The 23,164-nt window shown below is 41.0% G+C and overlaps 1 protein-coding gene across 1 annotated transcript; it reads right to left on the bottom strand.

Annotated features, from left to right (window-relative positions):
• Positions 1-16,526: 16,526 nt before the first annotated feature.
• On the bottom strand, positions 16,527-17,908 carry MC4R (melanocortin 4 receptor). The gene has a single exon (XM_010082123.1). The coding sequence runs from the start codon at positions 17,520-17,522 to the stop codon at positions 16,527-16,529; it is 996 nt and encodes a 331-aa protein (XP_010080425.1). The 5' UTR covers positions 17,523-17,908.
• Positions 17,909-23,164: the final 5,256 nt, after the last annotated feature.

Here is a 23,164-nt window from a genome sequence, read left to right as displayed (position 1 = left end):
CACACTTGGGCTTATGCAGTTGCAAGTACAGTGTGGTGGGCAGCCTTTGGTAAAGAGCTAGCCAGAGCTTTGAAGTGATGCCATCTGCACCTTTTTTATGGGAAGCCCGTGGAAACACTAAAGAAGTTTTCAGTCACTGAAGACAGTGTTTCCTTTATCACACCTTCAAACAGTGAACTTTTGGCATAGAGAATGTAGAACTCTGCTACATGAGGTGCATTAAAGTAAAAGAATTTGCAAGGAAGCATCTCCTATTTTTTCCCATACTTGCTCTAATTTTCAGCAACTTTCCATACCTTCCTGAGCTGTAACAGTTTGCACTATTCCCTCTGATCCTTTAAGGAGAGAGATTCAAACAAACAAAAACCAACCCACTCCTCTGTAGGGGAACAAGAAGATGCTGAATTAGGATTTGACTTCTGGGACATGAAGTTTTGCCCTTAAGAGACTGGAAGAATAAGGTTTTGCCCTTAAGCAAAATGTAAGAGGAGGTGATGGAGGGCCGGAAGGAGAACTGACTGGAATGTAAACAATGGAGAGATCCAGATGCAAACAAAGGAACGAATTCACTAGAAAAATAGTGTGTTGTTTTCCGTTAATAGCCAATAAAAAGTTTGGTAGATGACGTATTCACAGTAGTAAAAGACTATAAAAGTAGTATAAAAGAGCAATGAAGTGATTCTTCTTCACCACCTACTGGAGTTCACTCTTTGATCTCACCGCTACACTCCTCTTTCCATCACACCAGAGCTGTATCAAATCCCTTCTTTTCCTAGGACACTTCCAAGACTCATGTTCCTCTAGCTGAAATGCTTCCCTCCTGCCCACCCCATCGTGCTTTCCAGCTAAGCGTGCTCAGCTCCTCCCAGGAAAGGAAACCTCTGAGGGGATGCACAGGAAAATGGGAGAAAGTTGTAGAGGAAGAATTATTGAGGAAAGAACAATATACAGCCTAACTTGTTGGGGAAGAAAAAATCATGTGAAGAAAAAGAGACAAAGAAAGGTTAAGGCAGAGCTTTCTGATGAGTGTTTAGAATCTGATTTTTATGATCACGTAGAAACTTGTGCAAATAGCACCTAGACCTTTGAGGTCTTTCAAGTGGTCACTCTGACATTAACAAGAAAAGAAAAAATGATGGGATGTCATCAGAGAATATTGCAATTGGGATAAAAACCTTGGTGCAAAGGTTATTTTCATTTTATAATGTGCTTTCTGTATTCCCAGTAACTATATGTGAACAACAGTGGCATTTAAATGTCAGAGGTGAAATCCAGACTTCACTGAAGTCAGCTCAGGTTTCCTGTCCACTTCAAAAGGGCCAGAACTGAACGAGAGTGTTTAGCAAGGAATTTTGTAATCTCTAAATACATATTGGTGTTCCGACTACTGCTGCTCTGCTAGTATTCCATAAATGTCCCTCAAAAACTAAAGATAAGCAGAGAGCTTATCCTTCTCATCTGTTTCCACAATGCATTGGGACAAAAAGATGAAACATCCTGAATTTTATCATTAAAATGAACTCTTCTTAGGGTTTCCCTGCCAACTCTTTAATGAACTGCTCCCACCCCCAAAGCCCCAGAGATTCCTGAAACAGAGAAGGGGAGATGAGAGGGAGATAGTCAGCTCTCAGAGAAATTACTTTCATTTCCTAGGAAACAGCATATCACACACACAAGAAATTCAGCTTCCACTGTTTCAGCAACTCTAATAATAACTACATTGTATTTATATAGAATTTTTCACCAAATGATCTAGGTATTATTTGGCCTAGAAACTCTTTGAGATGGTGTCTGTCTATTATACCTTTGTGCAGCACTTAGCACAGTGGAATCCAATATAGTTGCAGGATTTAGGAGCTAATATAACATAAATATTTCCTCTTTAGACAAAATCAAAATCAAACCAAAGCATTCTCAATAGACATGCAGAGCAGTTAATCTTTGTTAAATTTTGTTTTACAGACAAGGCAATGTGACACAAGGAGTACTAAATCACTTGAAAGAGGTCATAATGATTCTGTGGGTGCATTTAAGGAATTCGCTGTATCACTAGAAAAGTTTTGCAGAGCTCTCACTCCTCTGGGGCTGGGCAGGGAGGAAAAGTTTGTATTAAACCAAAAAAACCTCAGATATGCTTGAAAATTGTCAAAGACTTCAATATCCCAAAATGGATGAGAACAAATTTAAATTGATGAAGCTTTTGGGGCAATCCAAGATTTGTGCAATATAGTTAAAATAATCTATTGCATACTTCTACCAGTTAACAATGCAATTCTATGGGGATGTTTTAGGAAAAGATCTAAATTGAACTGATTTGCTGGCCAAAAATCTAAGAAGTAAAGGACATGCCTGAAAGCTGAAATGTATTTCCTACTTTTGAAGTTCTGGCTCTACTGAGATTCTTGTGATTAGCACCTGGGAGTATGTTGGGAGGGTTTGATACTAAAATGCATGTAAGGTACCTATTCTGAAATGCTACAGAAAAATTAACAAACCAAACATGGATGCTAATGACAGCCAAGTGAATTAACCAGTAAAAGCAGTGTAAATGGCATCCTCAACAAACAAACAAACAAACAAGGTACTAATTCCTGAATCAAGTGGCATTATAATCTTTCTCTTAAAATCCATTTTGAGGGCAGATTTCAGTAAAGTACATTTTTATGGTAATTAGAAGCCAGGTTCTATAGCTAGAAAAGTTGCTGCTTTTCTGCTTATTTCTAACATTCTATTGTTCTGTACCTATCAAAGTTAGGACCTGTTAAGTATCGGCACTTTTTTAACAAGAAACTCTAAGTAAATTCTTTTAAATTGAATCTCTGTTGCTAGCAAAAGAGATTAAAGCCCCCCTGCTCATACTGCCTTAATTGTTCAACGTATTTATGTAGCAACCCTTTCAGAAGTTGAAATTCTTACTAACTTCAGTCCATTTAATCTTCAAATTCACTTTGGAACAAAATTTTCTCTGTGTTTCTTATTATAAAGCAACAACAAACGGAAGCTCAGAAGTTCATCTTAAGCTATTTGGACTGGCAGTGTCAAAGCATTATGTGACCTCTGAAGCATAGTAATAGCCTGGAAGAACTACCGAAAGGTTCTGCAGGAGCCGATAAACCTATTCAATTTCAGAGACAAATGCTCTGGTGTTATACTTTTCCAGATAGGAAGCTGTGAAAATCATGCGTCACCTAGATCACCAAACTGCAGGTCCTTACAGTCACTTAGACATGTCAGCGAAGATTTACAAAAGGAACACATTTTCAGAAGGAACTGCACAGCCTCTTCTGGAAGGATTGCTTTAAAACCAGCTTATTCCTTTGGCTACTGGGCTATGTGGAAAAAAAAAAAAAAGATCCTCACACATCACACATTTTCTTTCTCAAAATAATTTAAAAAATCAGTTTATTTTCTAAAAAAATTTGTTAGTTCTCATTATTTCATTTGAATAGCAGTTAGAAAGAGCTCTGACCTAAACTGCAAAATCAATAAACTTCTACTGTGTCTGTGGCACATAAAACAGGATCTACAGCAGCTTCAAACAGGATCTACAGTGAGCCACGAAATGCAGCAAGAGCACACAGTCTTTCCAGTGTTACCTACCGAGGAGGTGACCACCTTTCCTTTTCTGACAGATGTAGAGCTTGGAGAGGGCAACACAAGCTGAATGATGGAAGAGTCTGGAGATGTCACCCAAGAAACTAAGCATATGAGCCAAAAGGCACACTGTCTTTGTAACGTGACCTTTTAGTAGGGCAGCTGTTTAGCATTACTAGAATTAAATTCTTCACCTTGCACAAAATATAGAAATGCCTTCCTTCCTCTGATACTATGGCCACTTAGTAGTTAAAAATGCTGAAACTTCCTGGCAAGAAATTGCCATATAAATGCATGTGTGGCAGACAGGATTGGTTTTGGGTTTTTTTCTCTTAGTAGGTGTTATGTGTTAGTTTGTTAGATGGAAGGATTTGTAAGTTATAGAGCTTTATACTTCAAAGGTCAAAGATCTGCTTCCACTCCTGTTTGTCAGGCACTGAACTTACGACCCTGGATGCTCTTCAGTAACCACAGCTCTTCACATTCACCTACTCGGAGGGTGCATCATATGTTTCAGTTAACATCTAACATAAAAACATTTAACATTTCTACATGACTTCTTTCCCCTTAGACTGCTGTTACTCACATTAATGCTCCAGAGTACCTATTTTGAACAAGTGAGAGTAAAACATCTAGAGAAATTCATTATTAGTTAAGATTTATCAGGTACAAAGTTTTTCTACTCAACACTTCAAGAGTTCAAAGGTAGAGCTACCTGGCCTACAAAAATGTTTCCCTCTCAGATCTGTCTTTGCCTTGTAATTAGAAGATTCCAGAATATTTAAAGCCTTTTAAGAATCTTGGCTAATAAAAGCAAAAAGAGAGAAAAAACAAATGCAGAAGTGCGGAAACTGTATTCTGCAGTCTCAGCATCTAATATGGAAAAAAGAGTTTCTCTGTTTTGAAAGATATGCAAAGTATTACCTCCTTGTGTCACCTTCAAGTTTTCCTTCATTAAATTATATCAGAAAAATGTCCTCTCCTCAAAACAGTGTTATAAGCTGAAGTTGGAGCCATCTGGTCACTACTTCCTGTACAGCTATGAGTTCACTTTGAGCTTGAGTAGCCTTCAGATTTAAATAAGCAATATTATTGTACTGAGTTAGGGTTTAGTTGATTTTTTTTCCTAAATTGCATCTAATCTTTTTGAGGCTGGCCCTTCATTAAAAAAGAGGCTATAAAATCTCTATTGCAAGAAGATGTATGATGCCTATAAACCATAAAATGAGGGAAAAAGTGTGTACAAAGGAGTCTTTTCTTGTCCCTGTTGTCATCATTGGGAAATTAATGCTTACTGTTGAGATTTCCCTGTTATCAGTAAAGGCACCGCAACAGAACAGAGGGATGCCAGACACATCATGCTTTCTGTCTACGTTTTTAATTCCTGCATTAGACAGCAGATAGAGCAAATCAGGAAGTTTAACCAATATTCTTCAGGGGAACGAGGGTAAATAAATACAATAAATACAACACTCAGGTTAAGAAACTAAATCTCAGAAGACGAGTAACATAGCCAAAGAGGAGCTCAAAGCTCCTCCGTCTTAAATACAGTCTTAATAATTTTGTAGTAAATTGTATTTCTCCACAAGAAAATCAGTTCCTTATTTCTTAGAGCAACATAGAAAGGTAAGAAAGGCTGTGAACGTGTTCTATCTCTTCTTTCTGCAGCCTGCAGGAAAGCTGAGGCCCTCTGAAGACACATTTTGACAGCATCCCGCAAGGCACTCATTGGTTATGCTGCTGAATCCACAATACCATGTGGGAGAGGAAGGCTGTACCTCAGACAGAGACAAATTCTAAACTTTGCTTTTCTTTGTGTACTCAGATGCACAGAGAAGTTCTCATCTCCCTGAGCATCTTCCTTGGGATTTCCTGAGCTCAGATCACCCTTCTAAATGGCAGTTAAAAACTAAACTCAGTTAGGAATAAACTAAACTTTTTCATTGAGCATCTCTAAGCTGTATCCCTTGAGCATCCCAGCATTTGAACAGCAATCTGAAGGTTGAAGCAAAAGATGGATGAAGATGGCAGCTGAGCTGGGCCTTCCACGTTTAAGATCAAGCTCCATGATTGATGAACCATCAAAGCCTCTCAACAAGTGTAATTAATTCAGTGACAGATGGCTATGCTGGCAGTGTTTGAATACATAAATTTGGAGTGGTAGCTCTTCCCAATGTACCTCTGTGGCTGTAAACTCAAATGCCCAGTGACAATACAGATAAAACAAAGTGTCACTAAATGCTTTAATATTTCTAGCATGTAAAAAAAAAATATTGCCACAGTTGTGAACTATTTATTGGGAAGTGACAGCTAATTTGGATCAGAAGTCAACTTGAGAGAGGAGATGTGTATATACCCCAGTTACGAAGGAGATAAACCTGGAGTTTGGGAGGCCTAGCAAGAGAAGAAAAGGTCTTCAGGTAGCCCAGGACACAAGTAAGCTTTCCCCAGGAGGAATGACATCCAGGGAGAAGAGCAGAAGTGGCAATGAGTCTGGATCTCACTGGGGTGAAGGCAACCATGGGGGAAACCCTCAGCAATATTTTGGCTATCTGGCTACTTCCAGGCAGCAGCACTTCCTCCAGGAGAAGCTGAAGAGGGGGTTAACAACCAAAAAGACACACACACACATACACACACATTGGTTTATGCATTTTATGCCACCTACACAAAATATGCCTGTATACCTTAAGACATACATAAACAAACTGGCCACTGGCCTCATCCCCTGAGCAGCTCCATATCGGGACATCAGGTGGATTCCTGCAAGAAAGCTGCTTCTGAAAACACCCATTGTTGTCCTATATTAGGGCACAGCATTGTCCAGATGGGGTTAATGTGAAGCTATCTTACCTTAAGCAGTGGCCATCCAAGTCCCCACAAGCCACATTCTTGCCAGTCTTCTCACCATGCTGGTTATCGTCAGTACTAGAGGAAGAAGCCTGGTGGAGGGGTTCTGGTGATGGTGTAGCCTGTTTCCGTTCCCTCCTTCTGTCACATCTCTGGCCAAAACATCATTTGGCAACATCCTTAACTACATTGGGTGACCTAAGGGAGTGGTAGGTACAGACAGGATACTCTGCTCTGTGTGTCTCTCCAGTCCCACATAATCTATGTTTTTGATCCATTGGTCCTCACCCTTTTACCATTCTTTATTTGTTTTTTCTGACAATCCTTTGGCTTTCCTCAGGTCTGTGTCGTTACACCTCCACTTCACCTGTTTCTTTTTGTTTTTAGGTGATGGGAATTGACATTTCTTTTAGTCAAGAATGCTTCTCTAACTGGGAAACCAACAGGAAGAATATGCCCTTAAACTGCTTAGGGAAGGCAGTAAATGCATATGACGCTGCTCCATAACAGTCTCTAGTTATTTATGGCTCATTGACTTTCTGAGCTGTATATGGATGTGTACCATCAGTAATACTCATTGGATTTCTCTCCCAAAAGTTTGGGCAGTCCTCTCTTGAAACCATGTACACTTTTAGCACCCACAGCACTCTCTGTCTGTAAGTTCCCCAAGTCTACATCCAGCTTCCATCATATCTTCAGAATCCTACTTGAATCAGCTCCATGAAGTGTCCTCTTTTTCTTTCATTGGGAGAAAGAGTTTGCTCCTTATCTTTTCCCTGGCATGTATCTTTTTATGGACATCCCCCTTAAATTGCTGGGGACAGGGTTAATTCACTAGTAATGGTATTTGAAAAGAATTAAAAAGTAGAAGTCCAGGTCTAAAGTGCAATATTCATCAGGTACTTACACCTATTAATTTTATAGTAAAATAGTACAAACATATCACTGCTGTATGACCTGTTTGCAGCCTTTTGTCTGAGAAATTGTTTTTTCTTCAGAAAAAATGTTTGGTTCGTTAACAGTAAAACAGCAATCCTATGCCTTGCCTCAAAAAGCCTCTTTCTAACTAAATTTCATTTAATAAGACAACATCTTATTCACCTCATTGATTTTACTCCCACAGACAAATAAAAAATTACAATTATTTGAAGGAAAAAATGAACTCAGTCCTATTAGTGTCCATGGTCTTGTTTTTCAACATCTACACGCAGTGAATTTATATGGTCTAAAGCAACATGACCATTTCAGTTCTATGCAGTCAATATTAACATTTTTTTCAGAGCTAAAATAGCTGAGATTGAAGGGATCTTTAAAGCTGGGAATGTATCAGATTGTGTACCATTTATAATTTTGTATTTGTCAACTAAGGCATCGCATGTGTCAGAGGCAACTAAGATTTCCTAAAATAACCACAATATTTGGATACCCCAGGGATACTTGAATATTCAGAATATTTGGATACACAAAGGATCTTAACTTTGTGGCATCTAAAATCAGACATTTTAAGTTGTCTCTGGCTGATATTCAGATGTAGGTAAAACCTTCTGAAAACCAAGGTAAAATTTGGATTAAAAAATATGTGTTGCATGGTGTGCATATGGCATATAAAATTCCATATTCTTTTCATTGTAGTGCAGATGTTACTACTGACAGTAGCTCTGGCTTTATTGGTGTAAAGAGGTATTTGAAACGTGGCCCATAACAAGGCCTGTAAGAGCATGGAACCATTTCTAGCAAACAACTTAAACTAATGTCAAGTTACTCAGAATTTTACCTCTTGAGTTTTTACCAGTGTCCTATTCTGAGTCAGCCATGTGCTATCTTCTGCTTTTAGGGAAGGGAACAGCCTGGGTCACCCGGTTCCTGCAAGGTAGTGAGAAAGATGGGGTTTCCTGCAGGAATGATAAAGCTTCACAAATATGGATCCTCCATGAGACCAGAACCAAACTGACAGGGTTGGCCCAAAAGACCAACTGGATCCTGGGCTGCATCAAAATAAGCACGGCCAGCAGGTCAAGGGAGGCAATTCTCCCCCTCTACTCTGCCCTGGTGAGGCCCCACCTGGAGTACTGCGTCCAGTTCTGAGCCCCCCAATGCAAGGACTTCTAGCTGTTGGAGCGGGACCAGAGGAGGACCACGAAGATGATCAGAGGGCGGGAACACCTCCCCTGTGAGGACAGGCTGAGAGAGTTGGGGTTGTTCAGCCTGGAGAAGAGCTCCAGGGAGACCTTATAGTGGCCTTCCAGTACCTGAAGGAGAGATGGGGAGGGACTTTTTACGAGGGCATGTAGTGGCAGGAGGAGGGGTAATGGATTTAAACTGGAAGAGGGCAGATTTAGAGTAGATATTAGAAAGAAATCCTTTACTGTGAGGGTGGTGAGACAATGGAACAGGTTGCCCAGGGAAGCTGTGGATGCCCCATCCCTGGAGGTGTTCAAGGCCAGACTGGATGAGGCTTTGAGCAACCTGGTCTAGTGGAGGGTGTCCCTGTCCATAGCAGAGGGGTTGGAACTAGATGATCTCTAAGGTCCCTTCCAACCCAAACCATTCTATGATTGTGTAATTCTATAACAGTCCAACTCCATGGTCAAACCACCCTTGAATCATCCAGCTGTTGGCTATTGCATTCCTGACATGCCAGCAGATCTTCAAGTCTGAGAGTAGTTGTTTGAAAAGAAATGATGATGGGTCATCTCTTGCTTCAGCTGACCCCTCATAAATTTACTATCTCAATCCTTTGCCTTGGGCAGTTGGTAGGTGATTAATAGTCCCAATCTGTGCAATGCTGGTATGTGCTGATATGCACTGCTAGACAGTTCACAAATAAGAAGAGTTTACACCAGCAGTACCTTTAATATTGCATGGAATAACATCCTGTTTGGCCTGCAGGCAATCCTTACTGAGAACCAGCATCTTTGTCTTAGAGGGGAAAATTAAGCTGTTTGTATTACTTGCGAGCATTGCATTTCCATGGGTGAAGCGGAAGACAATAATCACAACAAACCCACGACACTCACCTCATCTCCCCAGTAAAAACTTCAGGATAATAAGTAAAGATCTCTTTCTTCTAAACATGCATTATTTGTGTTTGTTTTCATGCAGAGCCAGGCTTTTCTCCAGTTTTACTGTGGCTGTATGTGTATCCAGATAATTAGAAGCACCAGCGACAAAGTATGTTATACACTAAGATGACTTTCAATGTGTTAATGCAAAAACCCACTAGTCAATCAGAACTTGTCAGGTTTATGCACAGGCAGTTAAATCTATGGACAGATATTTGCACAATTCCTGCTTTCCAGAAAGCTTTCAGACTCCCTTGGCCCAGCCAAAATCAGGAAAGCATGGAAAGTGACTACCTCAACAGTAGTAACTTAATTTTGGCTTTTTTTTTTTTTTTTTTTTTTAATTCAGACCCTTCCTTTTGTCTCCCTTTTAGAGGGGAAAACCAAATTTGATTGCTTTTTTTAATAAATCAGCCTTCAGGCTGTACTGAATGCAACTTCAGAAAGCTTGCTGGTTTGTTTTTTTTTTTTATTATATACTCGAGGGACGTATGTTGTACTGTGCATGACCTGTGTTAGCATGAGAAGAAATCTCAATACAGAGGTGTTATTGCAAGAGAAGGCATTTTTATAGCAAATGTTATCTTCACAATATGTTTTAATTCTTTCACACTTCAAAATGGTTGCTGCAGACTATTGCACGAATAAAGGGTTTGTTTATACTCTGCTGATACTGGCTCCAAATGCAATTGAACTTCTGCTTGTTTACTCACCCACTGCATTTTATAAAGAATAAAGATCTAACAAACTATAATGTGTTTGTTTCAAAAATAGTTAAGTATAGCAAATTGCACACATATGTGATTTTTAGTTTTCTTTCTGCTACCTGGAAACCTACCTAAATTACTTTTCTCTGATGTACAGCACAATGTATGCAAGATTTATGCTGGATCCCTGCTTACACTGCCAGTAGAAGCTGCAGCCCAGTCTGTGGGTCCTGCAGGGCTGTGTCAAGAGGAATGTGCCAAGGTCATATCTCAGTGGGAAAAGGCTGGCTGCAATTTCCACAGAAAGGACTATCTGAAAATCAGTTAGGGAGAGTGGATCATTCTGAAGACTGAAATAATAGAAATAGGATGGGGTTCAACAGTATGATGTCTGAAGTCATTAATTCAGAAGCTAGTAACAGGATTTGAAGCTCTACAGTGAGAGCTCTTCAGTCAGAAAGAGCCCGAGAGGGGAACATTTTGGGTTGATTAGTTCATTGTGGCAGGGTGGGGGAAGAGACACGCTGAAGCCGTGGGTGTGAAAGAGACAAATAATTTAAGTGAGGAGTCTTCTGTGGAACTGAGCTATGACATACAAAGCAATGGGACCTCACCTGAAATGCTGCTGACAGTACTGTTGGCTACCATCTCCATCTCCTACTGGGTGCAGGTGCCCAGGTGCTGGCACCAGCAGCAGCAGAAGCAGCAGGGTTCTGCAGGGGCGGCCCCTGTGCGGAGGGTCCGGGGCTGCCCCGTGCCGGACACAGCCGGTTCCAGCCGGCTCCAAGGGCCCCACCGCGGGGCACAGCTGAGCCCCTCAGCCGCGGGCGGGAGCCTTGGGGAAAGCCTGTGTCAGAAAGGGCAAAGCACTGCCCGGCAGCCAGGGCTGAGGGGAACCATGAAAGGCAAACCCGCCACACAGACAGAGGATGACTCGGAGAAATCAGGTTGATGTCAGTCCAGAAAAATTCAAATACAAAAATATGCCAAGCATGAAGGGGAACAATTGAAAGAAGTGAACAAAGTTTGCAAGGGAACAAACGGGTACAAGTGGAACTGATGAATACATTTACATTACAAACTTGAAGAGAGCAATTTTTAACCCTCAAATCTAAAAATCTCTTCTGTGAAGAGAGTGGGCAAAAATAAGAAAAAACAGCTAGGTCAACAGAAACGTTTGAAACAAAAAAACCCAATCAATTCATCACCAATTCATATCCTGGCTTATATGACCATCAGTAGCAGTAGACAGTTCCTGTGACGTGAAGTCTCATTTTTTTTTTTTAATAAGTGAGAGAAGTATTTAAACCAAAGAGAAAACTCTAGGATACTTGAGATATGATTGAAGCGATCAGAATATTAATTTAAAATCTGACGTAATTTCTGGACAAACAATCAAGATTTCATCCCTAAAGGTACATATTCTGAGAGCTCCTTCCAGCAGGATTGATACTGTAATTTTTATTCAAGCCTATAAGCAGTACAGTACGTTATAAATAACAACAGGACCAAAGTTCTTCACCATAATTCAGCTTGAGAATGAAGGAGCTCCTAATAAACACGCTGCAGAATAGAATCAATTTAACAACAACTAAGGCATTTTAGAATTACATCAATAACTTCTACTCTGCACATCTATTAAAGGCATAACTGAAGGCATTGCTGTTGCTGCACATTCAATAACATGTGAGTCCATTGGTGCATTTCTCCTTGCTTACAGACGACAACATGTTTCAGTTGTAAGGGGGATCTTGGATCATCATTCAAAATCCACTCTACTGAGACCAACTACAGCCTCCTAAGTGCTTTTTGGAGTCCTTTGCTTTGCTCAAAAACTACCTCAAAGCTAAAGAAATGTCCTTCTTGAAGAAAGACATTTGCGTCAGAAGTTTTGTGTGTTATATCACAGCCAGTTATGGGGAAGGGGTGGAGAACACTTCCATCAGTTCCCAGCTCAAGCAAAGACTGCCTTCGAGGAGGCAGAGCAAATCCATTAGCCCCTTCTTTCCAGCAGGAGTGAAAATGTAAGTCTTTACACTTGTAAAGTGGAGACAAAACCATTTCCTTGCCACAGAGGAATGCGCCATGGTTACATGACAATGACTGAAATGCTAAGTGCCACAATGATTAGAGTCCCAGATATTTAAAGAAAGAAATCTCAGAAGATTTTCAAATGTAAGAAGAGAGCAAATTGAGTGTGGAAGATTGTACTCCACTGTCCCCACTCTCCAGCAAGCTAGATGAACTTATTTATCTTTCACAATACCAATTTTTATGACTGTCTGCTGGAAAGCTGCCAGGACTATAGGCAAACAGAAACTGATTCAGCTACTCAGAAGGAACAGCATATCTGAGAATAGGGAAATTATCTATGTAGGAGGTTTGCCAGCAATTTCAATAAATTACACTCTAAAAGATAATACCATGAAATGAAAAAGACCTCTTTAATTAAAAACGCTATTAAAAATGTATGTATATAAATTTAGCTTTATAAAATGAAGACAGAAGAGCTGCTAAGCCAGCTCAGAGTTGCTAAAACTCTGGATTAAGCTAATTTTAAAAATTAGTCTTCTAAATGAGATTTAGAGCTTAATGGGGTCACAACTGTCTTGACTAGTCTTAGTCCAAATAAGCACAAAAGAGATACACACCATTTTTGGAAACTATAAGAGAACCATTGATAAAAACCTCCATACCAACATGGTACAAATTTTAATTATTTCTCTTCCCCTTGGGTTGCAAACAGAAGTGAGACTGTTAGTTTTAACACTCAACTGGGAGTTCCGGAAGTAATTTATGGAAGTACAGCATTTTCAGAATTCAGGTATGTTTACATTAGGTGTCTGGTCCTTGTTATAGGCTAAGGGGAGAAAGACAGACTTTCAGTGTAATGTTCAGAGCACCTAGGGCAATATCTTGCTCTTGTGCCACTTTGCACTGGAATCTCTCTGCATCTACGGACTACAAAGGTAATATCTGGACCCTAATATCATAATTTATAGTCCTAAACTAGCTAAAGAAATTGAGGCAAAACAAAGATCAAGTGAGATTTTTGTCACGTTCAAACTGGCATCAGCAATTTCTTGCATCATTGCCAGAGCATTTTTGAATAGCTGGCATCATCTCTTGTGGGAGAGGGAAAGGCTGCTAATAAAGCCCATTGGATTTTTAGGTAGACTATTAATTTAAATACATTCTTTATTTTTTTTTCCTTTTGAGCTTTAATCCTCCTTTGACACTTTTTATTCTTTACCCAGTGGAACCAGGGAGGGATGTATTACTGAAATGTTTATAGTTTCCTCCAGAAGAAAATAAGTAAAATATAAAAAAATAGATCTGTTTCAACATCTTCCACACAGCAACCATTATGATATGGAAATATGGTTTACTAAAGATAAGAGAAGGTAACAGGGGTGTGTTGCCGGTGGTGTGGCGGACGGAGTGGCCCAAGTACGAGTACAGTGTAGCAGACCTGATTTCTCTGCTGTGGGTCTATCAAGGGACTCTGATGTTGTTGTGGTTTAAGCCCAGCTGGCAATAAGCACCACACGGCCACTCGCTCACTCCTCCTTCCCCTGGTGGGATGGGGAGGAGAATCCAAAGGAAAAAAAAAATGTAAAACTGCACGGCTTGACACAAGGACAGGGAGGGACCACTCACCAGTTATGGTCATGGGCAAAAAGACTCAGCTGGGGGAAAAAATTTATTTGATTTGGCACCAATCAAATCAGAGTAGAATAATGAGAAATGAAACCAAATCTGAAAAGCTCAGCTTTGCTCCCAACTTCTCTACTTCCTCCTCCTGAGCGGCATAGGGGGACAAGGAATAGGGGTTGTGGTCTGTTCATCACACGTTGTCTCTGCTGCTTCTTCCTCCTCACTCTCTTCACCTGTTCCAGTGTGGGGTCCCTCCCACAGGAGAAAGCCCCCCATGAACTTCTCTGACGTGAGTCCTTCCCACAGGCTGCAGTTTGTCATGACCTGCTCCAGTGTGGGGCCCTTCAGCGGGGAGCAGTCCTTCAGGAACAGACTGCTCCAGCATGGGCTTCCCACGGAGTCACGGCCTCCCTTGGGTGCAGCCACCTGCTCTGGTGTGGGGTCCTCCATGGACTGCAGGTGGATATCTGCTCCACCGCTGACCTCCATGGGCTGCAGGGGAACAGCTGCCCTCTCACCATGGCCTACAGGGGAATCTCTGCTCTGGCACACTTCCTCCGCCTCCTTCTTCACTGACCTTGGTATCTGCATAGTTATTTCTCTCACGTCCTACTCCCCTCTCCACTGCTGGTTCCCAGCAGGTTTTTTTTCCTGTCTTAAATATATTGTCACAGAGGTGGATCCACTGTCACTGACTGGCTGGGACTTGGCCAGAGGCAGGTTCAACTTAGAGACAGGGAAGCTCTATTACCTTCTAACAGGTATCCCTCCCTGTAGCCCTCCCTGTTGCTACCCAAACCCTGACACACAAACCCCATACACATGCACAAAGTCAAATTACTTTCTCACCCACCCTGTAAGTAAATTGAAGTCAAAGATATGAGACCTACCTTAAGTCCTTCATGCTCTTTGGCAGAGGACTAAATGTTGTCACAGTTTTACAGTTCCCCGAAAAGTTACCCATAACTGAAAGATTAGCTTCTGTCTAGAGAAGAATCGCAGGTAGCACACATTGGGCTCTCATAAATAGCTTTTCATTGTATGTCTTTCTTTAACGAGGGAATAAACAGCTTGAGGTAACAGGTTATTTTCAAGAAAATTAATAGGACTGCTCATCCAACTAATTCACTAGTCATCTTGGTTAAAGCCAGGCATTCAGGGTTAAAACCTAAATTATTCTTTACATTCCATTTTGATTTTTTAAATTAGGACTTTCCAGGTCTTTTACCAGCTAGCACCACGTTTTTATACTTTCTGGGAATAAATAAATAAATTTCTCTATGCCTTTACATAGGAGCTGATACTGTCAAGGTGTTAAGGGACATCTTCATGGAATCCTGCATACTCACTTTATACTTTAAACACTTCCAAAAGTGCTAAAATCAGGGACCTGAGGCCCCCCATTATAATCTGTAGAGAGTGACATTTTAGCATGAAACTGAGAACACACTGATTAGATGCCTGAAAAGGTGAACTGACTTCAAGCAGCAGTAACACACAGGGCTGCCACACACAGAGTATGGATTACAGACTCGTTGGCCAGCATCCCTTCCATGTGATAGCATTGCCCTCGCAAAGCACATATGCTCCACAGTATGGTCTGAGGTGCTCAAGCCAAATGAACACATGCCTTGACTGCTATGCAAGGATCCTGGCAGTTGATTCCATCTGCTAACACCACACTTTAGAACAGAGGGAAGGTTATTTCTGACATGAATATATTTTCTTCTGAAGCACAGAGTCCTTGTTCGCCAAAAGACCTCAGAACAAGGAAGGACTGAATGTTCAAACCGAAATTCCCTCTTGATTTTCATCAGGTAAATGTCTCAGTGAATCTTTACATTGGTGCTGGCACTGTCAATGTTAATACTGTACCTGCTTCATGGCTGAATAGAAGATGCTAGTCTACCTGGATGCCAGCCTAGCAAATCTATCCACAGCTAACTGCTACTCCAGGGAGCAATTTCAACTTTGCAAGAAGGTACTCTCAGATATACAGCAATCATCATCCTGAAAAAAACTACCCCAAACCCCAAGTGTTCTATTGTTTGGGTAGGAGGTGTTTGAAAAATCTTGTTGTAGGCGATAACTGTAACAAAGAACAGAATTGCTGCTTGTGGAGTAGGAGGAAAAGAGTTCAAAATGAATTAACACAGCTCATTGGTTGCAGTAACCTTTATGAAAAATGTGCTTTCTAATTCCAGAGATCTTCTAATCCACTAATAGAGAAGCATATGCTCTATATTAAGCTGTATATAATGAAATAGATAGCTATAATCACTTCAACAGAACAAGGAGCAGTATCAGCCAGTATGTACTGCAAGTCAGGCAAGCTATTTATTTTGTCAGCAGTTGGAACATACAGCTGCTCGTGTTTGTTAGTATTGCACATTCATCATTACATTTATTTGCTTACTTACAGACTGGTATGAAGTGCTACTTCTCTTTCCAGCCCAATAAATTACAAACTGTATATATCACAGACATTATACAGAAATATGTATTACACATGAATGGGATACAAGGATGAGAGGGATGGGAGACAGAAAGAGGTGCACACTCTTAAAGATTTAACCCAAATTCTTCTGAGAAAGAGGGTTTCAAGGCTCGGAAGTCTGTGCTGCATGTTGTGTACACAGTAACGTGTCCACTTGGTTTAATATTTGCCAGGCAAATCACAAAGCCCTCTCAGGCTACAGCAGCATATAATCTCCTTGAATGTTTTCCTGAGCTCCTGACTCCGGAATGCATAGATGAGTGGATCGATGATGGAATTGCACATGATGAGGATGAGGTAAAAGTTAAAGTGGGACATGAAGCACACACAGTAAGGGTTGTGGGGGCAGGAGATGTAAAATATCAGGTGCAGGAAAAATGGAGCCCAGCACACAACAAAAACTCCGATCAGGATGGTGAGAGTGATGGCCCCTTTCATGTTAGCCCCTTGGCGAATAGGGCCAGTCCCTGGAAGAACAGCAATCTTTCTGATATGCATCCGAGCCATCATGAACATGTGGACATAGAGGGATGCCATGAGAATGAGCATAGTGAAGAACATGCTAATAAGGCAGATGATGACAACACTGCTGTCAGAGTAAATGATGAACAAAATGCCTGAGACTGTGCAAGCAGCCCAGATGCATGTGATGATGACCCCTACGCGCTTCACCGTCATGATGTTATGGTACTGGAGGGCGTAAAAGATAGTAAAGTACCTGTCCACTGCTATTGAGAGGAGACTGCAAATTGACGCAAGCAAGGAACTGCAAATCACTGAGTCAATGACATTGTCAATGTTTATGGTAAAGCTCTGTGCATCTGTGTCTGTATTGTTTAGCAGCGTGATGACAATAGTTTCTGATCCATTGGATACACTCACTAGCATGTCAGCCACTGCCAAGCTACAGATGAAGAAGTACATGGGTGAATGGAGGTTCTTGTTCTTGGCTATTGCCACAATGACCAAGACATTCTCCAGCAAGCTGATGATGCCCAGAGTCACAAACACTTCGGGGGATATGAAGAGTTGCTCGTAGCAGCCTCCCGAGGAGTGGCCCTTTGCATTGGGCTCACTTGCATGTCCATGCAGTCTGTAGCTGTGGTTCCAGAAATGGAGAGGCTGGAGTGTCCCACGGTGCTGGGTGAAATTCATCTTATGGAGAGCCCTTTCAGCTTCCTGCTTTTAAAACTCCTGTTCCTTTTGCATTCCTTTGAAAACCCTCTTTGGCTTTTCAGCTTGGGAAGAAAAGAAAAATAAGGCAGCACCGAGGCAGGCAGAAGTTCAGAACATTTTGACTGCTGTTACAAAATAAGGTTTCAAACTCAGAAATGCTGTTTTACGCTCTCCCAGATGCAGCTTCTGATCATCATCACATTTACCTTGGTGATCTATGCCACAGAGTCCCAACAGTCTGTAAGTTTGCATCAGATTCTCCCCTATGGTCAGTTCCTGATTAGATCACTGGTATGCTGCAAGGTTTTTTTGTTCCCTTCCATTAAGAGAGGCAAACATAAAATGCCCAAGTGACTACTGCGGAGCTGAAACTAATTTCAAACTGCAAGCACCAGTCTTGCTGTCAGACAGTGCATGCTGCCTGCCTGTTTTATGGTGTGTGGAGGAGAAAAATATTCAGGGCTCTCTCCGCCTCTGCTTTGCCTTCCAGCCAATGGGGCTCAGGAGCTGCAGAGTGGAGAGGCTGCTGATTCTGAGCCTCCCTGAAACATCACATGGCACGGCAGATTCAGATGCAGCATGAGCTACCAGTAGCTACAGGAAAGTCGATTTGTTTCCCTTCTTTAACTCCTCAGAATAGTATTTTAATACCAATTTTTAATTAACCATCTTGCAGAACTGTATTAACAGTCTTATAGAATTCCTGCAGCAGAACTGGTGACTTTTTGCTTTTCAGACTGTGATTTACTGTGATTTACTCTTGCCCCTTCAGTGGCACAAAGTTGCTCTGCCTTGTATATCTGGCAAAACAAGAAAAGAACAAGAACCAAGAGAATACTTATTTCCTCTTGGTTCTCTCTCCCAGATCTCCTTTGCATTGCTAACTTTTCTATGCCTTAGTTAGGCATAAAAATGACATCTTTCTATGCCATTTGCAAGATGTGTTGTTGCAAGCTTACATTATAGTCCCTAAGCTTCTTATGATTTTTAAGAAATTGAGACCATCTAAGGATCAAAAACAGAGCAAAGAGCCAAAGTCACAAATGACTTAATAAATTATCCTTAAAAAAGTAATTTTTTCCCAGGTAATAGCCCTCTTCATCTTCTTATTTCCAGGAAGGAAAAGATGATAAAGTTGATTGTAGAAGCCCTGTCAATATCAGGAATTAGGGTGTTGGGCAGAAAAAGAAAATTCAGTATTTAGAACAGATGAAAGAAAGCAACAGGAGACAAAGTTGAACCTGTAAGAAATTGGGCTTAAACAATAGTAATGACACAAAAGTGTCAATAAATCGAAAAGTCCACCTGAAAGCATGCCACTGAGCTTATCTGGTATGAGCTGAAAGTCAGCTTGTGTGCAGTCTGTCAGGCAAAGCCCTTGAGAAGAAGGAATAGAATGCCAAATGAATACGAAAAGACAGGAACACAAGTTGTTTTGCTGTTTCCTCTTCAAGCATTGTAACTGAGGATTGGAAAACAAATATATTGAACAAACCCTAAACTACACGTGGATTTTAATGCTATACAAGCTATAGGAAAGTCAGTCACTACAACTGAGAGTAATGTTTTCAAGGAAGTTGTTTGAATGAACATTTCCAGTCAACTACCAGGAAGGCTGTGGAGGGGTTTGTATCTGATGCAGGTGTCTATTTTCTTCAACCTCTCATCTTTTTTAATTCTTCCATGCATTAACTGGTTTTCAAACAAACACTTATAGAGAGACACAGGAATACAGCATGCCTGTGGAAGCGCAGCTATTTTTATTAAACACCCCAGCACCAGGATTTGCTATGGATCCATGGTTACAAAGACCTATATCAGATGAAAAACCTTAGTTAATTGTTTCTGGGCCTTTCCCCAGCTATTTTTATTAAACACCCCAGCACCAGGATTTGCTATGGATCCATGGTTACAAAGACCTATATCAGAAGAAAAAACCTGAGTTAATTGTTTCTGGGCTTTTCCCCAGACAGATTGCTTCATAAAACTGAAGCATAAACACCCAAGACAAGCAAAATAACCTGTGGCACAGGAAATCCTACATTTATCAGTTTGGAAAACATCATTCACCAGCAGCATCCTTGCAATGCAAGAATAGCTTACTGCTGAGAGGGTGAGATTTACTTTCCTATCAAGACATGATGCAAGCCAGGATTCAAAAAGATTTATTATCTAGTTACTGATCCCTGGGCCAGTATACAGTAACTCCTGCCACAGACAGGACTTGCATACCTTACGGACATATCTACAATGCGAGAACAGGGAGAAAATTTATATCAAGACTGATGGGGGAGAGCAGCATCTTCCCAGACTAGGTATTTTTCTACACTTGCAGACAGAAATGTGTAATCTTCAATTTATCTCAGGGAAGCAGCCACTCAGCATCCCTTCCTTCACCACCTCGCTCCATGCTGGAAGTGCCCACAGCACGGGGATCTCTCCCCTTCACCTGCTCAGGTGGAGCTAGAGCAGGACAAGTTGGCAAGAACAGAGAGAAGCTACCTCCAGAGGATACTGCCCCGTTTGCTCCAGCTGTCTGTCAGTCTATCCCTCTTCTGGCTCCTCTCTTTCTCTGGACATTATCTCTGTTTTCATCCCCATTTGTCTTTCCATTACTATCTTTCTGCACCCAGAAGCTATCCAGACAATACTCCATACTTGATTTTTCTCTGGACGTAGTCACAAAAATGTAACATTGGTTACAACAAAGGAAAGAAAAGACCACTTCTCTCCCACCCACAGCCATCACTCACCTCAAAATTTCTACTTACGCTCTGCAATTTTGGGACAAGGTTGTTTTGGTGTGTTAGCCATTCATATTTGTGGGATGAGGGTACATGACTTGAAGCAATAGATTTATGGTAGCTTAGCAACTCAGTTGAGGCACTGAAGAGGTGGTGTACCATTAGCCTGCTCTGACTAGAAGGTAAAGGAAGTTATATGAGCACTTTTTAAATGAGAGAAGATGTATGTGCATTTAATACCTCTGTGGTAGAATATGGATACGTGCCTCTGGCTCACACTTAACAAAAACTAAATCATATAATGTTAAAATCAGTCAAAGTATCCTTGCTCTCTCATGCCTGAAAGTACATCAATATTTAATTTTTTTTAGTCATAGATAACAGGAGTATTTTCTAATGTACATTGCCTAAACAGTTCCTTAAATTTTAAAAACCAGAGATGAGATAATATATCTTTCAAAATTGGTGGCTAGCAAGCTTTTCAGCACCATGGAAAAACACCCATGGCTGCAGAAGACTACAAACTGATAAGAGTGATATCCCAGTATGAGCTCGAGCTCTTAAGAGAAATAAAACATCAATGAAAATTTGATACCAGCCTCCCCTTTCATATGAGGAATCATATGATCAAAAATATCATTTTGACCTGTCTTTAAAAATGTCAATTTTAAGACTTCCCCCTACACAATTCCCCCATGTCCTAAGCTCTGTTTCCAGCTACCCCCCAATGCCCACCCTCCAGACAGGGTTACAGCCATCTCCACCACACAACATTTTGAACAGCTGAATTATCCTCTGACAGTAGCTTTTGAAAGTCAGAAGAAAGTGTTCACTGTAATCAGTCATAAGCAGATAAAATCCCAGCAGTGATACAGGAAGACAGGCAGAGTCATGAGCAGGCTGTGTAGGTCCACTATGGGAGAAAAAGGAAGGCAGAGGGAGTTAGCATGGGCACTTCCCTGCTCAAATGCAGTCTGAGATCTCTTTGAATCCCATGTCCATGTTGCTCAAGCACAGAGAGGATAGTTACCACTTCGACAGCTGTCAGTGGAAACAGAGGAGGGGCTGTGAGAAGCTGGGTAGAAGGAGGAGCCAGAGAAGCAGATTATTAACAGTTAATCAATCCCTCAGATTTGGGCGAGTGTGCCAGTACTGTGGAAAGGATGCTGCTGCATTTACATGCACAAGCATAATTGAAGGAAGTTTTTGATGCTCAGATCTAGTTTCGTGCTCAGATCTAGTTTTCCAGTCCATTCAACACCTCAAGTCCATAACACAGCAAAAAGACTGTAGTATATTTTAGCATGCTGATTTTGAAATATAAAAGGAGCCAGGTAATTAAACTTTGGAAGCTTATATGAGATTTTAGCCTGCATCATATCTATTACAGCAAAGGCAAATTCTGCCCTAACACTCAAAGTACTCACCAAAAATGACTCAAATAATGCAATGTATTTTTCCATCCTACCCACAGATGCCATCGGAAGAAGTATTTATTTGATTCTTTCTGCTTACAATAAATTAGCATAAGAGCAATGTAGAGATGCTTGTTTGTTACTGTATTTGGACTGGTAGCTTTTTAAGTTGGTCCTTGAACATATTGTTTTATTTTCCAGAAAGTCTGATACAAGCATGAAGATACATATCAATACAGACCTGACTATCACAAACTTCAGATGCTACCCTAGGATGTGTAGGAATACAGAGAACTGGCACTGGTTTTGGATGAAGTAAAGGTGATGTTTGTTGCAGATAACCAGGAAAATCCACAGGGTAGAAGGCCACCAGTTCTGCAGCACAGAACTTAAGAAGTCTTGTGTGCAATGTTACTTCACAAAAAAAAAAAAAAAAATATATATATATATATAGACCAGATAAATTATATTGTGCTTGTACAAACAAGTTCAAAGAAGAAGTAATGAGTCAGTGGTGGGTCTTAGTCAATCAAGAATAAATTGTGCAGTCAAGCTTCTATATGGAGACACAGAAATGTTGGCTGGATTGTACTTCTGGAGTTAATCTCATCCAGCTTCTGCTTGGAATGGGATTGCCACCACTATTGGATCACATCAGCTGTGGCTTTGTCTAGACAAGTCTTGAAAAATTCCAAGAATGGAGATCCCACAACCTCCTTAGGTAACCTGTTCATACTCTTCATTGCTTTCCTTGTTGAAAAGTTTTTCCTAATCTGAACCCCCTAAGACTAGGTTACATCCCCAACAGGAGAGGCAGAGGGAGCTGGACTGGTAAAGTTTGTTGAAGAGGCTAAGGGGTGATCCAATAGCAGATGAATCTAATCAAATAGCTATGGAAGAGAAGGTACAAAGGTTATAGGTCCAAGCTCCTCTTGGTAGTGCCAGGCAATATAGTAAGAAGCAGCACTCACAGATGGTGGCTTGGGTGTGTAACCTCCGTTCCTGCCCATTGTGACAGCCCTTCAATGAACCATATTCAGTTTCTCCACATCCTTCGTGAACTGCAGAGGCCCAAAGTTAAACACTGTTCCGGGTACAGCCTCACTCATGCCAAGTAGAGGGGGGTAATAACCTACTTCAATCTGTCAGCTGTACTTCTTCTAACGCAGCTGAGTGCTTACTTTGCCCCATTTGCAATGGTAATGCACTTTTGGCTTATATTCACGTTGACATTCAACATAACCCCTTTGCCATCCTTTTCAGCAAAGCTGTTACTCAGGCAGTCAGCGCCTGTCATGTACTGATGCATGGGGCTACTCCACCCCATGCAAAGAGCTTTGCATTTTTTGTTCACCTTCATAAATTTTCTGTTGGCCCAATACTCATGCCTCCCAACATCCCTCTGGATCAAAGCTCTGCTGTTTAGTATGTCCACTATTCACCCCCTCAGTTTACTACAATT

Source organism: Pterocles gutturalis, unplaced genomic scaffold, assembly GCF_000699245.1.
Source record: "Pterocles gutturalis isolate BGI_N339 unplaced genomic scaffold, ASM69924v1 scaffold14679, whole genome shotgun sequence".
NCBI lineage: Eukaryota > Metazoa > Chordata > Aves > Pterocliformes > Pteroclidae > Pterocles > Pterocles gutturalis.
Note: the sequence above shows the minus strand (reverse complement) of the source record. Positions and strands in the feature narration are given on the sequence as shown.